This window comes from Podarcis bocagei (genome assembly GCF_964188305.1).
Source record: "Podarcis bocagei genome assembly, chromosome: Z".
Classification (NCBI taxonomy): Eukaryota; Metazoa; Chordata; class Lepidosauria; order Squamata; family Lacertidae; genus Podarcis; species Podarcis bocagei.
The window spans coordinates 16395495-16416936 of NC_138140.1; the positions used below are offsets into that span (position 1 = coordinate 16395495).

The 21442-nt window shown below is 48.1% G+C and overlaps 2 protein-coding genes across 2 annotated transcripts in view; one reads left to right on the top strand and one right to left on the bottom strand.

Moving 5' to 3' along the window:
* Positions 1 to 21442, bottom strand: part of LOC308578743 (uncharacterized protein) — a 131396-nt gene that overhangs the window by 28315 nt on the left and 81639 nt on the right.
* FIBCD1 (fibrinogen C domain containing 1) overlaps positions 14438 to 21442 on the top strand; it is a 69707-nt gene continuing 62702 nt past the window's right edge. The window contains exons 1-2 of one of the 2 annotated variants that reach the window (XM_081179238.1): positions 14438 to 14551; positions 15150 to 15245. In XM_081179238.1, coding sequence (XP_081035364.1) covers positions 15174 to 15245 — 72 coding nt within the window. In that variant the 5' untranslated portion in view covers positions 14438 to 14551; positions 15150 to 15173. Of the gene's footprint in view, positions 14552 to 14611; positions 15246 to 21442 lie in introns of those variants that run through there. The other variant, XM_081179237.1, reaches the window with a different exon arrangement.

Consider the following 21442-nt stretch of genomic DNA (forward strand, 5'->3'; position numbering starts at 1 on the left):
CCAGCAATGTGAATTGAAGCACACTTATGCAGGAGAGAGAACGACTGTCTGTGTGCTCCCAGTTGACAAAACTCTGCCAAGAGGGAAAGGCAGAGAGAGTATTTTATTAGCTGGGTCCAGGAAGTCTGGACAATTACTGCTGGGATCAGCCTGCACCTCCCCTCCCCCATGTTGTTCCAGCAGCAGCAGCAAGCAGAGTTACAGAAATCATCCAGGAACGCTGGTTGGGGTATATTCTGCATGACAGCAGCATCTAAGATGTACAACAGACACCTCAGCCAACTGCCTCCAAAGATATCTCTTTTAAAAGAAAGGATGGTGGGATCAATCCTGATGGGCATCATTTCCACACGCTAGGCCTGAAACTCTTTTAAATGCCCACCAGAGAAGAGTAAGGACAATTAAACTCATCTGTATTTGTCAAAAACTAAACTCTCTTGAAGGAACTTCAAAATTCCACCACCAGGGGAGCAGAACTGGCATGCTCTCTCTTACATTGTTGGATGTAGGGTGCAATCCTGTACTTAAAAGACTCATTGCCTGACGTAAGAATATAAGAATAGCCTGCTAGATATGCTTGTCTAGTCCAGCATCCTGTTCTCACAGTGGCAACCCAGCAGCACTCTCCTCTCCTGCGGTTTCCAGAAGTTGGTATTTGGAAGAATTGCTGCCTCCAACATGGCAGAGCACAGCCATTGTGGCTAGTAGCCACTGACAGCACTCTCCTCCATGAATTTGTCCAATCTTCTTTTCAAGCCATCTAGGTTGGTTGACGGGACGCTGGTGGCGCTGTGGTCTAAACCACTGAGCCTAGGGCTTGCTGATCAGAAGGTCGACGGTTTGAATCCCCGTGACGGGGTGAGCTCCAGTTGCTCGGTCCCTGCTCCTGCCAACCTAGCAGTTCGAAAGCACATCAAAGTGCAAGTAGATAAATAGGTACCGCTCCGGCGAGAAGGTAAACGGCGTTTCCGTGCGCTGCTCTGGTTTGCCAGAAGCGGCTTAGTAATGCTGGCCACATGACCCGGAAGCTGTACGCCGGCTCCCTTGGCTAATAAAGTGAGATGAGCACCGCAACCCCAGAGTCTTCTGCGACTGGACTTAATGGTCAGGGGTCCCTTTACCTTTACTAGGTTGGCTGACATCACTGCCTCATGTGGGAGCGAATTCCATCATTTATGCACTGTGCGAAGAAGCCCTTTCTGGCTGAAGGGTAGTGGGATGCCGGCATGATAGATATGTCCTCGCATATATTGGTGGGATAGTGTGTTGGTGGAGCAGCCTCAGCACGAGGAAACATGAAAACGTGGATGGGATGGGGTGACAGGAAAAAAGAATACACTTACACCAAATCCCATTGTCATGCTTTGCTTTACACCAACCTCAGAACTGGATGTATGGGGTTTCTTTCCATTGACTTCACAGGTGATGCACAATGGCATTTAGTTTTTGACTGTAATTGTTGGCAGATGTCCAGTCGTATTTAAGACCTGACTATATATTTTTACAGTTGGAGAGTCACCTTACCCCACATATTGTCACTCAACCACTTTGATCTGCAGAACTGGCACTTTTCTGAGTGCAAAATAGTATTTGTTCAGTGCTTGCAAGGCACCAACCTTTTAGTGTGGCACCCTGGAACTCCTTGCCGATTGATAGGTGCCTTCCCTGTATTCTTTTTCAGCAGCTGCTAAAAGCTTTTCTGTTTAGGCTAGCCTACCTAGACAGGTACAGTTCACATACCTTTTAACCTATAATTTTAACTTATCATGCATAATTTTAACTTGGTTTTATTCATTTTGCCTGTGTGTGTGTGTGTGTCCTTGTTTTTAGCATTGATTTGTAGTGGCACTTTGCATGTACATTTCATATTCTTTGTGAACCCCTTTGAAGTTTTATTTACAGGGATTCATTTTTTTCTTCTTCCAAGGACCTGAAGGTGGAATACATGGTTCTTCCTTTCTCCTCATTTAATCCCCACAACAACCCTGTGAGGTAGGATGCATGCAGAAGCTCCTGGGTTTCAATCCTCAGCATCTCTGCATAGAATGGTTTCACTCTGTAGATCTGCTCCCAGACAAGGTAGACATCACTGGCCCAGATGGACATATGAGACGACTCCATGGAAAATAGATCCATGCATTGCAAAGCTATCAAGAGAGATGGTCATAAGCAGGGATAGTGAAGAAATTTGATTTAGGTTGGATTTACAGCCGATCCTACCAAATTAACAGTTTCCAAGAGAGTTGAACCCAGCCATTCTGAAAATTCACACTTACCCAAATTTTGTGATGTAGTTTTCCAGCTGAAAATACATATATTATGAGGAAATGTGCCCCAAAATGGCTGCATTAGTGAAAATAACATACAAAAATGCATTATATTAAGAGAATTTGCTTACAGAAATATGCACGTGGGTCAAAAGTACAGTGGTGCCTCGCAAGACGAAATTAATTTGTTCCGCAAGTCTCTTCGTCTTGCGAGTTTTTCGTCTTGCGATGCACGGTTTCCCATAGGAATGCATTGAAAATCAATTAATGCGTTCCTAGGGAAACTGCCTTCAGACCAGGTCCGGGGACAGTCTGTCCCCGGACCTCTTCTGAAGGCTGGGGGGGGGGATAAGAGCTTTTCTTCCCACCCCCAGCATTTAAAAAAACCCCGGGACAGCGGAGGACTTCTCCGCTGTCTGGGCAATCTTAAAATGCTGGCGGGCGGCATTTTAAAATCGCCCCGAGACAGCGGAGGACTTCTCCGCTGTCCGGGGCGATTTAAAAGCCCCTGGGAAGGCAGGCAGGGGGGACAAAGACTTTTGCCCCCCGCCAGCCTTCAGAAGGTGTTCCCGCCCCCCGCCCCGCTTCGGAGCACCGTTCCGAAGCCGGGCGGTGGGGGAAGGTGTTCCCACCCCCCCGCCCCGCTTCGGAGCACCGTTCCGAAGCGGGGTGGGGTGGGGGAAGGTGTTCCCACCCCCCCCCGCCCCGCTTCGGAGCACCGTTCCAAAGCGGGGCGGCGGGGGAAGGTGTTCCCACCCCCCCGCCCCGCTTCGGAGCACCGGGAGAAGCGATCTCCCCGCAGCCCCTTGCTTCAAAAGAGGTCCGGGGGCAGCGGGAAGCGCTTGCCGCTGCCCCCGGACCTCTTTTGAAGCAAGGGGCGGTGGGGAGAAGCGATCTTCTCCCCGCAGCCCCAGGTCCGGGGACAGCGGGAAGCGCTTGCCGCTGCCCCCGGACCTCTTTTGAAGCAAGGGGCGGCGGGGAGAAGCGATCTTTTCCCCGCAGCCCCAGGTCCGGGGACAGCGGGAAGCGCTTCCCGCTGTCCCCGGACTTGGGGCTGCGGGGAGAAGATCGCTTCTCCCCGCCGCCCCTTGCTTCAAAAGAGAAGACCCGCTGTCCCCGGGGCAAGCTTCGTTTTGCGAAGCAAGCCCATAGGGAAATTCGTCTTGCGAGGCAACTCGAAAACGAAAAAACCTTTCGTTTTGCGAGTTTTTCGTCTCGCGAGGCGTTCGTCTTGCGGGGTACCACTGTACATACAAAAATGTGTTTATCGAAAGAACCTCCGTACAAAATGCTGAAGAGTTTTCAGGAAGATTTTTTTAATTGGAAATTGCTCCGGAAATGTGAAGAATGGTGAGCCTGAAAGACATTTGACTCAGCCTGATGCTCTTGATTCTAGGAAAACAAGTGATCAATGCACAAATGGATACCAATATATACTACTATTCACACCTATCTGTAGCACGCAAGCTACTTTCAGCTCTTTGGAGAAAAAGGTGAAATATAAATGCAAAAAACAGATAAACAATAGCATTGGGTAGAATTGGGTGAACAGTTATGTGGGATGGTCCCTGTGTCTAGGGACAGTCCATTATGTGGTTGGTCATATGAAAGACTGTATCTCACTTTGTGAGCCTGTCTGCGTGCAGTGGTCCTCAGGTGGGTACTTGCTCTCAGTCCCATCAACATCAGAGACACAAGAGAGAGGGGGGGGGGAGACAGAGAGAGAGAGAGAGAGAGAGAGAGAGAGAGAGAGAGAGAGAGAGAGAGAGAGAGAGACTCTTCTGCGGTTTCTCCCTTATTGTGGGACCCCTCCCAAGACAGGTAAGACTGGCTGCCTCTTTGCTTTCCTTTTGCTGGCAGGCAAAGACCTTTCTGTTCAGACAGGCCTTTGGAAACTAAGGTGCAGGTGATGCTGATCACTGAGCTGCTGTAGGGGACAAAGTGGATCTGAATGGCTGGCTCTAAATATGTCCGCATGTATTTTAATTACTGGTCTTAACTACTCAAGTTTTATTACTTCATATTACTTAATAATGGCATTTTTAAATGTTGGGAGTCTACTTGAATCCAAGCTTGGGAAGAAAGGATATGAAAGATGATGATGATGATATCACACACAAACTTCACCTTGAAATTCAAGTTTCAGACTCAAAGTGAAAATTTCACACTCAAAATACTAATGGCAAATGTGTTTCAGTCACATCTGAATCTCAGGTTCCAGTTTGGTCTAAAACCCCAGCCTGGAATGGGAAGCCACAATGCTGCCACAACTCTTTCCATGTTTAGGTGGCGCATTTGTTCAACCGCCGTGGGAGCAGAAACCAAGAGCGCCCCCCTTTCCAATTTTCGCTGCTCAATCCTCCCTTTATTGCAGCTTTCATCCTGTCATACCTGCTGATTGTTGACAGAGCAAAAGTAGAAGACCCAAAAAAACAAAACAAAACAAAACAAAATCAATTCCATCAGTTGGCCCTGCTCTCCTCTCTTCCTCCTCCTCCTCCTCCTCTCACCATCTCCCTCCCCCACTGCTATTGTATTATGGGTTTATGTCAAGGTATGTTAGGTGCTAAATTAAACGTCAACCCAACTGTACGTTCTTGGGCTCCGGCAGGAGAAAATGAGTTGCCGGACTTGGAAAAGATCCAGTGTGCTCGGCTCAGCAGGCTGAATGCCGCGGCGTGACAGGCCCACTGAATCACTCCCCCTGCAGATTTCCAGGGCTGCGTGAAGCCAAGACAAATTTATTTTTAATGGTAAATTTTATTGTCAGAGTTAAGTCGAAACAGCTTCGAGAGAAGCAAGCCCCCCAGCTGTTTTGAAAGACGGTGGGGTGAGGATCTTGTCAGGGGCCAGGAGTCTGCCAGGGATGAAATGAGCTGGACCAAACTCCATGGAAGGTGGTGACCACCGATACAGCCTGCTCTGAATGTATGAAGGGATCCACCACCTGCAAGACAACCCTCCCCACACCTTGTTTATGCATTTAATCTTATTGTGGATAACGAAAGTGAACTGTGGAAATAAAGCACCACAGAGAGAGGCTGTTCCATTTGGGTGAACAGGGGACTGCTCCCCGCCCCCCTCTCCAGTCTGCGGTCAGCAAGATCCCACCTGCCCGCCCTCTTACTTACAACTGATTGGAGTGTGGCTCTGCCTGTCATTGGCTCTGGCAACACCTGCTGCTGATCTTCCTGCCTTCTGCCCTACCAGAGGAGGCTGGTCCATGAGGGCAAATGGGGCAGTGCCCCACCAACCTCAGTCTCCCTTCAGCCAGCTCCCACCCAATCTCCTTTCATATTTACAACTAATCCAGGAGGTTGTGCCATCTCCTTCCTCCTCAGCCTCTGTGTTTCCCCTGGTAGAACTCAACAGGGAAGAGGACAAAGCCCACTTTCTCTGTATAACGCATTTCAATATTCTCATAGTCTTCAGGCCAAGGTGGATAGTCAGTGGATTTTAAATATCTGTTTGGGTGTATTCTGCATGAAAAAGCATAACACTTCATGCATGCTCAGAGGCCCGACAGCAGCCAGGTTAATGCATGAAAAAAGAACAAAGGTGCATGGAAATGCATACAACAGGAAACAGAATTTACTAAATTGCATTATATTAAGGAAATGTATATATTAGGAGAGGCTTGGACTAAAATGCTGGTGCTTTTTTAAAAGAAAGAATCCAGCCAGCTCTCCCTATCGCCCTTCCTGCAGGGTGCAAAGCCCCTTGTGGTGAGGACTTTTGCCAGCCAATAGGAGGGGCTGAACAGGAAGAGGTGATAGCAGAGCTGGAGTCAGAGGGGCAGGACTTGATTTTGTCACCAGGAACCATTCTTGACTTCCACAGATGGGATCAGATGCACCAGCAGAGTGTGTGTTTGCCCACGTAGCAGTCTCGTAAGGCAAGAGAATCCCATAAAGGAGCTTTAGACGTTCAGCAGGAGGGGCATGAAAATCTTTGGGGCATCTTCATCACTTTCATTCAGCCCTGCCTCTCGGTCTAGAAAGTGGATAAAGAAAAGTCCGCATTTCGCTTAACACTAGAATTTGTGGACATCCAATAAAGCTGAATGTTGGAAGACTCAAGACAGATTAAAGAAAGCCCTTCTTCACACAGTTCATGGCTAACCTACAGAACTCATTCCCACAGTAGCGATGACTACCAACCTAGATGACTTTAAAAGAGGATTAGGCAAACTTATGGAGGACAACGCACAGTTGGAGGCAAAAATGCTTCTGAATTCCAGTTGCTGGAGACAAGGAGAGAATGCTCTTGTGCCCAAATCTTGCTTGAGGGCTTCCCATAATGGGCATCTGGTTGGCCACTGTGGGACCAGGATGCTGGCCTAGATGGGCCATTGAGCAGACTCTTCTCATGTCATTATGTCTACATTGGAATTGTGACTTCTGAACCTTGTGTTCACTGCTGAGCCTATCTTGTCATTTGCTTGATTGAAGATCTCTTCCTAACCCTCTCCGGTAAGAGTCACCGTTGTTGTGTTTGGGGACGGGAGGGTGGTGGCCCTGCCAAATTGGGGAAACAAGCACCCCTTCCCTAATTCCTTTCCCCAAATGTCCCACCAGGCTAAGAAACATGCTAGAAACATGCCTGACTATAATTTAGCTATTGTGCTGTGGGTGGGTGGCTCCAGGGATGTCCCCCCTCCTCAAAATGTAATGTCTTTTTCCATGCCCTTACTGCATCCTGACCATCTGGTTCTTTTTCTCTGGGGCCCAAACACACTGGGAAATGGGGAGGGTTAATGTACCATGAGGAGGCCAGCTCTCCTGTTCTTTGAGCTTCATTAAAGGTCCTTAAAGCCATGAAGAAAAAAAAACAACCAAAAAAACAGTGGCATTCTGGGGCCACACAATACTCACAAGGCCTTCAAATGTCTCTGGGTTGGATCCAGCATTACTTCTCTCTATATGCACCATTAATGATGAGCAGGGAAATGGAGAGACGTGGAGGAAAGAGGCAACAACGTGGATGTTTGTGGTAGTGGAATGGTCACATATGTAGCAGGTGCAAAGAGGGCTGTGGCTCAGTAATAGAACACCTGCTTTGTAGGCAGAAGGTCCCAGCTTCAGTCCCCCAGTGGCATCTCCAGATTGTGCTGGGAGAGACTGCTCTCTGAAATACCGGAGAGCTGCTGCCAGAATTAGATGGACCAATGGGTTTTTAACCTGTGTTCACATACTATCCAAAATGCATCTGTATCCTGTACTTTTCTGTAAAATATTACTGTCTGAGTCATCATTTCTCAACCCAGCCTCACACCAGTTGTAGCTTTTTCTAATTCATCCCTAGCCAAGGTGTGAATACCTCTGCATAGGGCGAAGACATTCCCACCCTGTCAATGCCCCCTGGTGTGTAGGCAAATGGAATCAAATCTGACACTAATGAAGCCATGCTGATATGAACAGTTTCCCTGTGCTCAGTGCGCTTCAAGGCACTTTGCTGTGCTTCAGCACAGTAAGGTGAACACTCCCTTGCATGAAGCAAATGTTACTGCACACTTTCCAGGGTGTTCTCCTGTCTCGTTCCATATCACAATAAATCAGATCTTTTTGGGAAGCTGGTTTGTCACGCAAGATCTGACAGACTCAAATTGTGCAATGTGAATTTGTCAGCACATGACTGAATCCTACCTGGAAACAGTGGCAGCCTGGAAGCACACTGAGTTGTTTGCCTGCCTTGTGGGTGGGACCCTGACATGTTTTGCAGGGTTTTTGGGCCAGAAATGCACAATCATGTGTCCCAGGAGACCATCTTGAGGCATCTACAATAAGGAAGCAATTGCAGAGATTCACAGCAAGCAATGATGTGCACAGACTCCTTCTTTCTTTCTTTCTTTCTTTCTTTCTTTCTTTCTTTCTTTCTTTCTTTCTTTCTTTCTTTCTTTCCTTCCTTCCTTCCTTCCTTCCTTCCTTCCTTCCTTCCTTCCTTCCTTCCTTCCTTCCTTCTTCCTTTCGTCTCTCTCCCTCCCTCTCCCTCCATCTCTTATTGGCTGCCAGCATCTAAGGAAGGAGTAAAAAATGACACGCAGTTGCAACTAACTGTCTAAATCTGCAATGCTGTACAATTAATTAGCGTGGGGCGTGCGGAAGGACAGCTTGCAATGATTCTGGGAGCTGGGAGGCCTCTTTTAGCTCTCTTGGAAAAGCCACCCGGAATCAGCCAGCTGTGAGATTAAGTGAGGGGCTATTGAAACACAGAGGATCTTCTCTCCCTAAGTCTGCACACCCTTCAACAGCTCCATCTCACTTACAAGCCCCTGGTCCTTCCCACTGCTGTGTGTCAGATCTCACCTGTGATTATTATTGTTATCCAGGACAGAGGACTCTGCCCAAGGCAAAATGTCACTGCAACAGTGCAGAATTCAGAGGGGAGGAGGGGAAGGGGAGCACGTGAGTAGTTATAGAACGTGAGTAGTTATAGAAACCATTCTACTGTACTGTTACGTACCACCCTAATCTCCAAGTTCCAGGCACTTACCCAGGGTTTAGTTTCCTTGGAATGAACGTGAGTGGAGACTGTGGTATCCTTATCCTTAGGCTATATGGTCAAATATGCACATATATATGGGATGCGGGTGGCGCTGTGGGTTAAACCACAGAGCCTAGGGCTTGCTGATCAGAAGGTCGGCAGTTCGAATCCCCATAACGGGGTGAGCTCCTGCCAACCTAGCAGTTCGAAAGCATGAAGTGCAAGTAGATAAATAGGTACCGTTCTGGCGGGAAGGTAAACGGCGTTTCCGTGCGCTGATCTGGTTCACCAGAAGCGGCTTAGTCATGCTGGCCACACGACCCGGAAGCTGTATGCCGGCTCCCTCGGCCAATAAAGCGAGATGAGCGCTGCAACCCCAGAGTCGTTCGCATCTGGACCTAAGGTCAGGGGTCCCTTTACCCTTTACCTTTATGCACATATATACAACCTGAGCATAAAGTGGAAGGACTCACAGCATTCACCCCCAACAGATCTTGCTTCTCCATTAGTCACAGCTTTGGATCCAGCACAGAGCAAGCATGGCTCTGTGTATGCAGCTTCCATCCTGCTTCCAGCTCAGCTCTCACACACCACACTGGCTCTTGTTCTCCTAGGTGAGGCAGGTGGAGGAAAGACCCATCCAACCTAAAGGGCACCATCACTTAGCTGTAGCTCTTGCAACTGAGCTCCTTCTTTTGGGATGCGGATGAGGACACTTAGTGGGCACCTAAGTGGCCACATGTATCACAAAGAAACCTGCCTGACTGGTTCAGCAAACTCCTTTGTCAGATTCTAATGTCACTCAGTACAGGACCCCGATAATCAGAAGGTACTCAGGGCATCATCCAGGCTGCCCCACCCCACAACCTGCAACAGTACAAAGATAATATTTGCACATGTTTCCACCTCCCGTTTTTGCTCCTGGCCCTATCTATCACTGACATGTGGCCTTTGGGAGATTGCCTAGAAAAGAATGTGGCCCTCAGGCTGGAATTCTAGAAGACTATGTGGCCCTCAGGCTTGCACCATCGTGCTCTTCTGGCTGCACACTGTCAGAAACAGGATGTTCATTTAGGCAAATCTTTTGGTAGGACGCGGGTGGCACTGTGGTCTAAACCACTGAGCCTAGGGCTTGCCGATCAGAAGGTTGGCGGTTTGAATCCTCATGACAGAGTGAGCTCCCATTGCTCTGTCCCTGTTCGTGCCAACCTGGCAGTTCGAAAGCACGTCCAAGTGCAAGTAGATAAATAAGTACTGCTCCGGCAGGAAGGTAAACGGCGTTTCCATGCTCTGCTCTGGTTCGCCAGAAGCAGCTTAGTTATGCTGGCCACATGACCTGGAAGCTGTACGCCGACTCCCTCGGCCAATAAAGCGAGATGAGCGCCGCAACCCCAGAGTCGGCCACGACTGGACCTAACGATCAGGGGTCCCTTTATCCTTACCTAATAAGCTGATCCCTGTGCCCCTATTGTTTCTGTAGCCAGTGCTATGGGAGATTCTGGCCCATCCCTCCTGGGTGTGTCTGTCTAGCTGTCCAGGCAGGGTGGGGACCTGGAGCCAGAGAAACTGCCAAGCTGAGCACAGCAAGGCAGGCTGGTAAGTGGCTCCAGATCCAACGTCAAAAGCCAGTGACAAGTAAAGCCAACTACAGTAATTCTCTTTTTGCCCTCCTCCTCCTCCTTGCTGAGTTCTGCAAGCGCCAATGCTAAGACTAAGGAGGAGCCAGTTGTTAGGCAGGACCACCCTCCTTGACTAGTTGTAGGAAGAACGGAAGTTGTAGCTGGCTGAGGGCAAACTGAGGTTGGTGGGGCAGTGTTCCATCCACCCTCCTGGGCAAAGCTTCCACAGCTCAGCTCAGCTCAGAGGCAGGCTGCCCAGACATTTTATAGATTGGGGTAAAACAGAAAATGCCACCCTCCACTGCCTCCTTCTCTGCTCCCCTTCCAACCTCCCCCCCCCACACAAACACGCTGAAGGCAGTGTGGGGATAAAAGGAGGCTGGGGAGAGACAGACAGCAGCAATGAGGATGTGCCTTAGAGGCTAGATCTCCACCTGAGGAGACTGCTTCATCATGTTTCATGGTTGGGCCAGTACTGCTGCCAAGGCTCCTTTGTTCAGAGAAGGAGCTCCCTTCTGCTACTTCAGTTTAGCTGGGGGAGTCCTTTGCCACAGACACTTGTTTTCTGGAGTTTGCTGAGCTCTGCATGGAGAACCCCCCCCTCCAATCTGCAGCCATCTATGCAGTGTCAAATCCTGGCAGAATCAGATTGCTATTTTTTTTTCTTTGGGGGAGGGGTCAGGGAATGCAGGTGGGAAAGAAAACAGGTTCTGGTCAGATGGAGCAGGAAGCTTAACTTGATTGACAGTGCTGAAATCTGCTGCCAATTAAGAAACTCATACCTGCCTGCCAAGGCTGAGATTGGAACGCATTCTTTTATCCTCACCCCATTGCATTAGGAAGAAAAACGAACAAGTGAGCCCGTGAGTAAGTGATGCAATAGCCAAAACGTACCTGCCGTGAATAGTCAGGACATGGTGCAGCTCTGCAGAAGTACTGTGAAAGCATAAAATGTTGCATTGGCCTCAGAATCCAGCTTACTGGCTTTTTGAACAAAACCAGCACCAAGTTTCTAGTCCTTGTGGGTGCAAGAAATTCAAAGGCAAAGCTTAGAGTCATCACAAAAGCAGTCTGGGTGGCTGAGGCAAGTTTTTCTCAGAGGTTGGAGGGGGGAGAGAGAGAGACCTCCTAGTCAAATGTAGCAGGAATGGAGAGCCATTGGCCCTCCTGTTGTTGCTGGACTGCAGTTCCCATCAGCCCCAGCAAGTATGGCCAATGACCAGAGATGATGGGAGTTATCATCCAGCAACATCTGTAAGTCCATAGGTTCTCCACACTAAATGTATTACTTTGCCCTATGGCCAGCGAAACCATGCTAGATCAGGCTTCCTCAACCTCAGCCCTCCAGATGTTTTTGAGACTACAATTCCCATGATCCCTAGCTAGAAGGACCAATGATCAGGGGTGATGGGAATTGTAGTCTCAAACATCTGGAAGGCTGAGGTTGAGGAAGCCTGTGCTAGATTATGCAAAATATGGTATGTGTGTTTTTAAAAAAGATCATGCGAAACAAGAGAGAACAGGCATGTTTGCATGATTTATACAGGTTGCAGGATTATACTTATTGTTGTTCTTTTTATACTGAGTTTTTTTGGGATGTATTATTTGAATGAGAAGTGTTATAAAAATATTTTACATGAGGAATGCCTTCCTTACTTTAGTATTGCTGGAGGAGACCCTCTGATTAATGGAAGTAATTCAAGTTGATTAAGTGGCTAATGCAAGTTGATTAAGTGGCAATTTCTTGACATGTTCTGGCAGTCCAGGAACATGCATTTTTCTAATGGAAATCACACCCAGAAGCTACACACATAAATCTTTCTTTTCGTCTTTCTAGGGCAGCAGTTTTGAAGATGGTCTTGCGGAAATTTATTTGAGTTTTCCTCAATGAGACAATAATTAATGGCAGAAAATGCCCCTCAGAGACAGCTTGTCCCTCAACAACCAACCTTTCCACTATTATTATCTGAAATAATTTAAATCTCGCCCTATGCTGTGCAATGTGCATGCAGCTCTGCAATGGTTACAGTAAAATGAAACTCTACTGTAGATCCAGGGGCAGTCTACCAGGTACTTGGGGAAAAACCCAGGGAAGCTTGTGTTGCCTCCATGCCTTGCTTGCAAACTTCCCAAAACACATCTGATTGGCCACTGTGAAAAACAAGTGTCCTGGCCCAAGGTGGATTGAATGAGGCTCTTAGGTTCTTATGGGCCACATCGGGTGTCGTGGAACCTCCATGTGCAGGAGCAATCCACCTCTGAATAGCATTTGTGCGGGGACATTCATTCATTTCATTTATTGCAATTCTATCCCACCTTTTTCTTCAAGGAGTTCAAGGCGGTGTATGTTGTCTGTCCACCTTTCCTCAGTTAATCCCCACAACAACCCTGTGAGGTAGGTTAGTCTGAGAGCCAGTGCCTGGCCCAAGATCACACAGCGAGCTTCATGTCTGAGTGGGGAATTTGAACCCTAGTTTCCCAGGTCCCAGTCCAAACCTCTAACTACTGCAGTGGACAGCCACTCATTTTTAACCTGCTCTACCTTGAAGGGTTCTTGTGAGAATGAAATGGGTGAGTGAGATGAGGAGAACCATAGACACTGCCCTGAGTTCTTTGAAGGAAGAAAAGGAAGAAAATTAAACAAATTTCTGTAGTGTGTGTGTGTGTGTGAGAGAGAGAGAGAGAGAGAGAGAGAGAGAGAGAGAGAGAATACCCAGGCAAGCTTAATTCTTTTTCCTCTCAAATGGCCAATTCACTCACATAGTGTAGATTAGTTATAACTTAAATCAGTGGTGCAGTTAGGTAATTTTAGACCCTAGATTTAATGGTCCTCCAGCCTACCCATCCTCTTTAGATGCTAATGTACATTGTTTCTCAGTGGAACATAGGAATCTGCCTCATACTGTCAGCCCGCTTACCCACCTAGCTCAGAATTGTTTACACTGACTGGCAGCGGCTCCCCAGGGTTACAAAATGAGATTCCTCTGACTCTGCCTGGAGATTCCGTGCAGGCAGGCGTTCTGCCTGGCCACAACTGGCTGTCCAAAGCCTCGTAGCGCAGCGGAGCCGGCATGTGAAACGCTTCACCTTGCTGCCTGTTTTCTGCCCTCAAGGAGCGCGCGACTGAAGCAGCTCCCTCGTGAAGCCTGGGGGCTAGAAGGGCCAGGAAAAATGTAACCGTGCACAGGAGCCAACTCCTAGAGGCCTTGAGGGGCTTCGGCCCCCGCAATAAAATATTTGAGGCAACAAAGTTGATGGGCATTTCCATTCAAATAGTGTGTGTGTGTGCACTGCATCATGTGATCGATTATGCAGGGCGGGGCTTACCTGGGCCCCCACAATATTTTATTCAAGTTGGCACCTCAGTAACCGTGTGGTGTGGTGGGGCGGAGGGGAAGGTTCGTGCCTACCCCACCCCGCCTATTCACACACAGCAGGCGTCGCTTGAGGGCGCCCTGTTCAGGTGCGGAAGGAAGGAAGCTGCACGTGTGAACGCAGCCCGAAGCCAAGCAGGTTGCAGAGCGGTGGGTAAAGGGGAGAAAAAGAGAGTTGCGACTGAGGAGCGGTTAGAAGATAGGGCACGTTTTCATTAACAACTTTCTGGTGTGTACTTATGTGTGTGTGAACGCCTCCCTTCCTGTATGTAAACGAGTGTATGTGTGTTTCCATCTTCTGGGAGTGTTGGTTCCCCTCGGGAGAGAAGGAATAGAGCCTGCTGCATTATTATCATTATTAGTAATAACATTACTTTCAGCAGTATTCGTAGTAATAGTGGCATCTGTGATATCGATAGTATTAGTAACAGCAATACTAGTATGTATACCAGTAATAATAGTATAGTTGCACTAAGGCTAAGCTATACAATACTATGCTTCTAGTAGTAGTATCGTAGCTTAACAGTTAGTATAACGCGCGGAGGTGCGGGAGGCGATCGCCTCGCTACGCGTCTCCAAGTTCACACGCGCAAGAAACTCCTGCCAGCCTGACGCGCTCGCGCGGAGGAACCTCGCGTCTCGGCACCCCCACACCTCATCCCGCCGCGCTGCCTGCTTCGGCTTTCCCTAAGCGGCAGAAGTGCCGCGAGCTTCGGCCAGACAGCTTCAGTACCCGCTCCCACCCCTCAACATACGCGCGCGCGCGCGCCCCACCATCAGCATTCCCAAGAGGGGAAGTTTTCTCTAGGTGGGTCATCACCATCGCCTCCCCTTCCTTCCTTCCTTCCTTCTTTCCTCCCTCAAGCAACCCTTCATTACCCCCCCCCGCCACGCACGCACATCCTTCCTGCAAAAGTGGGGTTGTTTTGTCTAGCCAAAAAGAGAAAGAAGAGGGGATTGCCTGGAAACGCAGAGAGAGAGATTCCCCCTCAGTTTCTTGCAGATGCGGCAGGTCCCTCCCCGTCCCCGCTCCAAATCTTCCTGAGATCCTGGCAGAAAGAGAGCGAGGGAGGAGGGAGGGAGGGAGAGCGAGCGAGGGAGCGAACGAGCGCAGGTACAGTATAAGGATCTGCTAAGCTAGAGGAAGGAACCTCAAGACCCCACCAGGAGGCAAAATTGCTCTGTGCGTTTTCCTATCCAGCCCTTTTCTCTTCCCAGCGCTTGGGAAGCAATCCTTTGCCTGTCTTCTTCCTGCTTCTCGTTTGGAACTCTTTTTGGTGGGCGAAGTGGGGGTGGTGGGAGAGAGACTCTCTCCATCACACCCCCTTGGGTACCACTTTGGAGTTGCGGCATCGCCGGGGCGACCCTCAGTTGCGTTTGTGGGATCTGTGTTTTATCTCCACCAGTCTTTTCACCACCCTATCCAGAAGATGGTCAACGATCGATGGAAAAACGTGGGGGGAGCCTCTCAGCTGGAAGACGGTCCGCAGGAGAAATCCCAGGTAAGCATTTTTTAAAAAAAAATTTAAGTGAGGATGGTGGTCAAAGAGAGGCAAGGAACAGAAGAACGGGGGTAGGAGTGAAGGAGAGAGGAACTGGTATCGATGGAGAAAGAGAGATGTACAAAAGGAAATTGGAGGGGGGCACAATTGGATGTTTAATTTGGATTAGTTACCCCCATTTATACTTACAATCAGGTGGTTAATATGGGGCTAAATAAGAGGATCTGATCCCTTCCCAACAGTACACAAGCTATATTAATATTCCTCTGCACTTGAGGATGTAACCATCTCCATCCAGAGTCACTCTAGATTAAAAGGATGGAGGCTTTGGATTGGACAGGATACAGGATGCACTGCTTTCTCTCTGTTTCTTAGAAAACCAGCCACCCAAAAACTTTTTTATCCTCCTGTTGATGCTCCTCTCCCCTTCCTGTGCCCAGTCCTGCAATGTGACTGCAGTATCTTTGCACAAAATTAAAAAGATGTAGAAGTATTTGGGGGCACACGGATGGTACACTTTGGCCATTCAGCCATGTGAGGTGGTTTCCCTCTTAGCTGCCAGTTAACCTACTGGCCGATCTAGCTCAGGACCAGCTCTCCATGGGTTTTAGATGGGGAGCCTCTCCCAGCCCTACCTGGAGATGCCAGGGATCAAACCTGGGACTTTCTGCATGCAAAGCAGATGTTCTGTCGCCAAGCAAGGCCCTTCCATTAAAAATACAAATAGGATCCTAGACTCTGGGATTCAGTATGGACATAAGGGGATGCCTTATGTCAGATCATTGGTCCAATTAGCTCAATACTGTCCACACTGATTGGCAGCAGCTCTCCAGGACTTCAGGCAGCGAGTCTTTCCCAATTCAACCTGGAGATGCCAGGGACGGAAACTGGGACCTTCTGCATGCAAAGCAGTTGCTTTACCACTGAGCTGTGAGCTTTCCATGAAAAGCAAAGCAAGATGCTAGTCCTCATAATTTTGAATCAAGAGCTGAATTAAATAGAGATATAGGAAGGTGTTTTATACTGAGACAGACCACTGGTCCAGTTAGCCCAGGATCAGCTGCTCTCTTGGGGTCTCAGGCAGGTGTCCTACCACTATACAGCAGCCCATCCCATCAAATGAAATCATGTTCTAGGCTTTAGGTTGCTGAATTAAAGGCTGATTTCAACAGAAACATAGGAAAGTGGTTTTTATTGGGCCAAGCCATTGGCCCCATCAAGCTCAGTACTGTCTATACTGACCAGTGGCAGCTCTCCAGGGGTTTCAAGCAGGAAGAGTTTCCCAGCCCATGCCAGGGATTAAACTTGGACTTTTTGCTTCCCAGACAGATGCTCTAAAACTGAGCTATGGATGCTCTCTGTGAACAAAGGAAGCTGTCTTGTTCAGAGCCAGACCATTGGACCATCTAGTTCAGGATTGCCTACACTGACTGGCAGTAGCCCTACAGGGTTTCAGGCAATGGTTGTGTCTCCAACTCCTGCCTGGAGACTGAGCCTGGGACCTTCCGCATGCAAGGCAAGATGCCCAGCCACTGAGCTATGGCTCTTTCCCTAAAAATAAAGCAATATTGCATTGCAGGGGGGTTGGACTAGATGATCCTCAGGGTCCCTCCCAACTCTACAATTCTAAGATCACAGACCTTGTGGCTCTGAAGAAAAGACTGGTTTTTAAAAAAGAACTTAGCATAACTCAGACATGGGTCCATCTAGCCCAAGATTGTCTGCACTGACGGCAGCTGCTCTCCAGAGCTTTCAGGCAGGGAGTCTTTCCCGGCCCCACCTGGAGGTGCTCTTGGGGATTGAACCTGGGACCTTCTGCATGCAAAACAGATGTTCTGCTGCTGAGCTCTGGGCTGTCCTCTTCAAACCGTTACCCCCTTCCCTATGCTGCCAAGTTGAGTGGCATCCGGTCATCCACTGCTGCCAGGATAGGGGTGGAGGACGCAGGTGCATGGCTAGCAGCAGTCTTTGGAACAGGTGCTCTCTCTGAACCACTGTGGAGTTGGGTGGCTGGGAGCCCATCATCCGCCCTGGCAACACTCACCTCTGTTTGTGCGAGATTAGCAGGCATGCACAGGTCTCTCGCTGGAGTTTCAGGATGGCAGGCTCTGTACATTCACTCCCAGCTTCACCCTCCTGCACACACACGCAACCTTCCCCAGGGACCCTCTTGGAACCTGTGTTGCTGGCTGTTGGCAAAATCCTCCTTGAATTATTTAGTTTATTTATTTACAGACAGAATGTCACTCTCTTTCTCTCTGACTCAGAGGCTGAGCCACAAGACAGGCAAATGGATAAACAGGCTGGGGGAGAGGGGGAATAACACTCCCCACCTTGCACCCCCCCTCTCCAAAGCGCCTATAGAAAACTCACATGTTCCTTTATGAGCCCAGAGGCACTCTGTTGTTGCAGGAAATGGTATTGATTGATTGATTGATTGATTGATTGATTGACTGCATTTGCATGTACATGGTTCTCTCCAACTCTTCATTTTAATCCCCACAACAACCCTGTGAGGTAGGTTAGGCTAAGAGAGGTAGTGAGTGGCTCAGTGTCTCCTAGTGAACTTCATGGCCGGGTGGGGATTAGTCTAGTGCTCTAACCACTACACCACAGTGGCTCTTGATGATAGTAGGCAGAAGACAAGCTGTAGGCAGAGCCAGAGCCAATTAGAAGTGGAGCCAACTAATTCTAATTTTGTCTCCCACCCCTTCTACAAGGGGCGGCACTGAGACTAAGGAGGAAGAAGCTGACACCCAGGGGCACCTGCTGGACTCCTTGCGAGTAAGAAGACAGGCAAGTGGGTTTTGCCTGGGGGGGAAGGTTGGTGGGGCGGTGCCCTTTTCACCCAAATGGGCAAGCCTCCAGCACCTTCAATACACAATTGTAACATAACCTCCAGGCTTAGAAGCAGTTTACTACTTTAGATGCCAGAGACAAACAACTAGCGAGAACTGCTGCCTTCAAGTCCAGCTTCTGGGCGTCATGACTGGCCATAAGAACATAAGAAATGCCTGCTGGATCAGGCCAGTGGCCCATCTAGTCTGGCATCCTGTCCTCCCAGTGACTAACCAGATGCTTCAGTAGGAAAACTGCAAGCAGGACCTGAGCAGAAGAGCAAGTCTCCCCTGCAGTTGATCAGAAGTATTACTGCCTCTGACTCCATGGGCCCCCTTTGGCCTGCACCAGCAGGGATATTGTAAGCTTCTTACTTATTTTAAACAAGATTTATATTCCACTGTTGTAAATTGATTATTGTTATTAGTATTACACAGCACCCTGGGGTCAATTTGGATGAAGTGCTGTTTAGGATCGTTAAAGAACAAACTCATACACAGGAAGCACTGCCTGTGCTGCTGGGAATGTGCATGAAGCCTGGCGCAATGAAGACTAGCCGCCTTTTAAGGAGGAGTTTGCAGTAGTAGAAGTAAAACACCGTATTTTTCGCTCCATAAGACGCACCAGACCATAAGACGCATCTAGTTTTTAGAGGAGGAAAACAAGAAAAAAAAAATATTCTGAATTCCAAAAGCCAGAACAGCAAGAGGGATTGCCGCTTTCACTGCGATCCCTCTTGCTGTTCTGGCTTCTGGGATAGCTGCGCAGCCTGCATTCGCTCCATAAGACGCACACACATTTCCCCTTACTTTTTTAGGAGGGAAAAAGTGAGTCTTATAGAGCGAAAAATATGTAGCCTGGAGAAGTGTGCAACAGTAATGTTAAATAATCTATGTCGGGGTGGGGAAACTTTTTAAACCCAAGGGCCACATTCCTTTGGGGGGGCCACATTCCAGCGACATGTGGGGAGCCAGAGGGGAAAGAAGGACAAGCAATGGATGCAAATGTTACTTGTTTCTATGTTTACATGCACACACCTCTCTCCATCCTCCATGCAGAGCTTTGCCACTGAGATGCAACTCCCTGTTTGTTCCTGCCAACAACCCTTTGCTGCCTCAGCCTAGTTCTCTCTGAACCTTCCATCCTCCTGTGAGAAGGGGGGAAACACACCACATTTTATGCTACACGTGCTACTCACTGGGTGCTAGATCTGTAGGACCATTTTGGGGCATCAGACCCCTGTCCCCCTACCGAAACAAAGGAGACTTGATAAACCACCCTTTCTCATCTAGAATATGTTTCTCTGCCTGTTCTCTCCCTTCCCAAATCTCTCAAATCAGCAGACCTTGTAACAGCCAAAATTGGATAATTTCTTTGCAAAAGGATTTTCCTTGTACTGCTTCCTCCCTGCCAAGGATTTTGATAATATGACTTCCATTCTAATGTTTAGCGGAGACATCAGATTCGCTGTCGTTCCTTTTGTGTATGTGTGTCCGTCCCCCCCCCCCCCGCCGGCCCATCTGCTGATTTCAGTAGAATTTACTTCCAGTTTTAGTGTGCAAAAGACTGCAGCTGTGGATTGCAGGCCCTACACATAACGTTGGGGAGAGAACTTGTGACTCTCCATGAATTGTTGGACTCCAACTCTCATTGTCCCTGACTATTGGCAGTTGTTGACTGGGGCTGATGGGAGTTAGAGTCCAACAGCATCTGGAAGGTCGTGAGCTCTCTTTTCTGGCTTCACACCTCTGTGAGTGCATTCAGTAGGTGATTCCTAACTGGTTGGGACCTTTGTGTAGGACAAGGATACAGAGCCTGCTTGCGGTGTGTGCATGTCAAATTGTAAACAGTAAGGTCTGCTGTTGCAGTTAACATACTAAACTCAAAGTAGCTTCCAAAAAATATACTGGCATATTTACAGGCTCTCAAGTCTCAAATATTGAAATGTACCTTTCCTAATGAACCAACTAATGCTTCAGTTTACAGTATTCACTTACCAACTAAAGCTTACTGCCCTGTGTTCTGCCTCCGCTGTCAGAGGCAATCTGCTTCTGAGTATCAGTTGCTGGGAAGCACAAGTGAGAAGAATGGTTGTTGCACTCAGGTACTGCTTGTAGGCTTCTCATAATGGGACTCTTGTCTAGCCACTTAACCCTTCAATACATTATGGTTTGCAAGGGACTTAAGTACACATTATCACTACACTTTTATTTTGAAGGAAAAGCAGCCATGTACTCTCCCCTCTCCCAAGAAAGATTGGGGGCTTTCTCTCCTCCTCCACCTCCACCTCCTCTTGCTTCATTTATTACATTTTATCCCACCTTTCCTTCAAGAAGCTCAATTACATACTTCTCCATCTCCCCATGTAATCATCACAACAACCCTGTGAGGAATGTTGGGCTATGAGCAAGTGTCTGGCCAAAGCTCACCTAGTGAGCTTCATGACTGAGTGGTGGATTTGAACCCTGGTCTCCCAAGCCCTTGTCCTGCACTCTAACCATTGTACCACACTGGGTCATTGTTGCCTCCAAAGGTGCTGTTTTCTGGATCAGGGCCCTCCCTATGTGATTACTTTCCCTTTGTATGATGAATAGGCAAAACAAAACAAAACCAGCCATACTATTACTAAAATCGAGGTTTTTTAAATTAAGGTTTACTCAGAGTAAACCTATTGAAATGAATGGACCTAACTTAATATTTTTCAATTTCAATGGGTTTGTTCTGGGGAAAAAAACTTATTTGAATACATCCCAGAGTGTATAGTTTGACCTACTGAGTTTGGCCTAATTTTCAGAGCCAAATGACATGTCACGTTAACTGATATCAATACAAAAGCCATGTTTGTCTTCAGGAATAAAGAGAAATGTGTTTGAGCGCCCCTTGAGACTAGCTCTGAATAAGGTTCTTTCTAGTAGAAAATGGAATGAATGTTCAGAGATGACAACCAGCTTCCTCAGTTGTCTCAATGCACCATCTGATGAAGGTGGTTGTCACAGAATCTTAGGCCATTTTGCATTAAAAAAAGAATAAAAAAGCATATTCAAAATTAGTCTTTTAGAGAAACACATTTCTCTAAAAGTGTTTTTAACTTCTCTACTTCGAATTGGCCACACAGAATCACAGAATCACCGAACTGTGGAATTGAAAGGGACGCATCTAGTCCAACTTGCAATGCAGGAATCACATTTTTTCCTTTAGGGGGGAATAAGCAGCTTTGTTTGGGGGATCCCAATCTGGAATTGGGGAAATCAGATAGATTAAGGTGGGAAGTGTTAATCTTGCCCATTGCTGCAATTCTCCCCACCTTCCTACACACTAGAGTTCTAATCCTGATCAGATCACTACCACCTTCCCCAGCT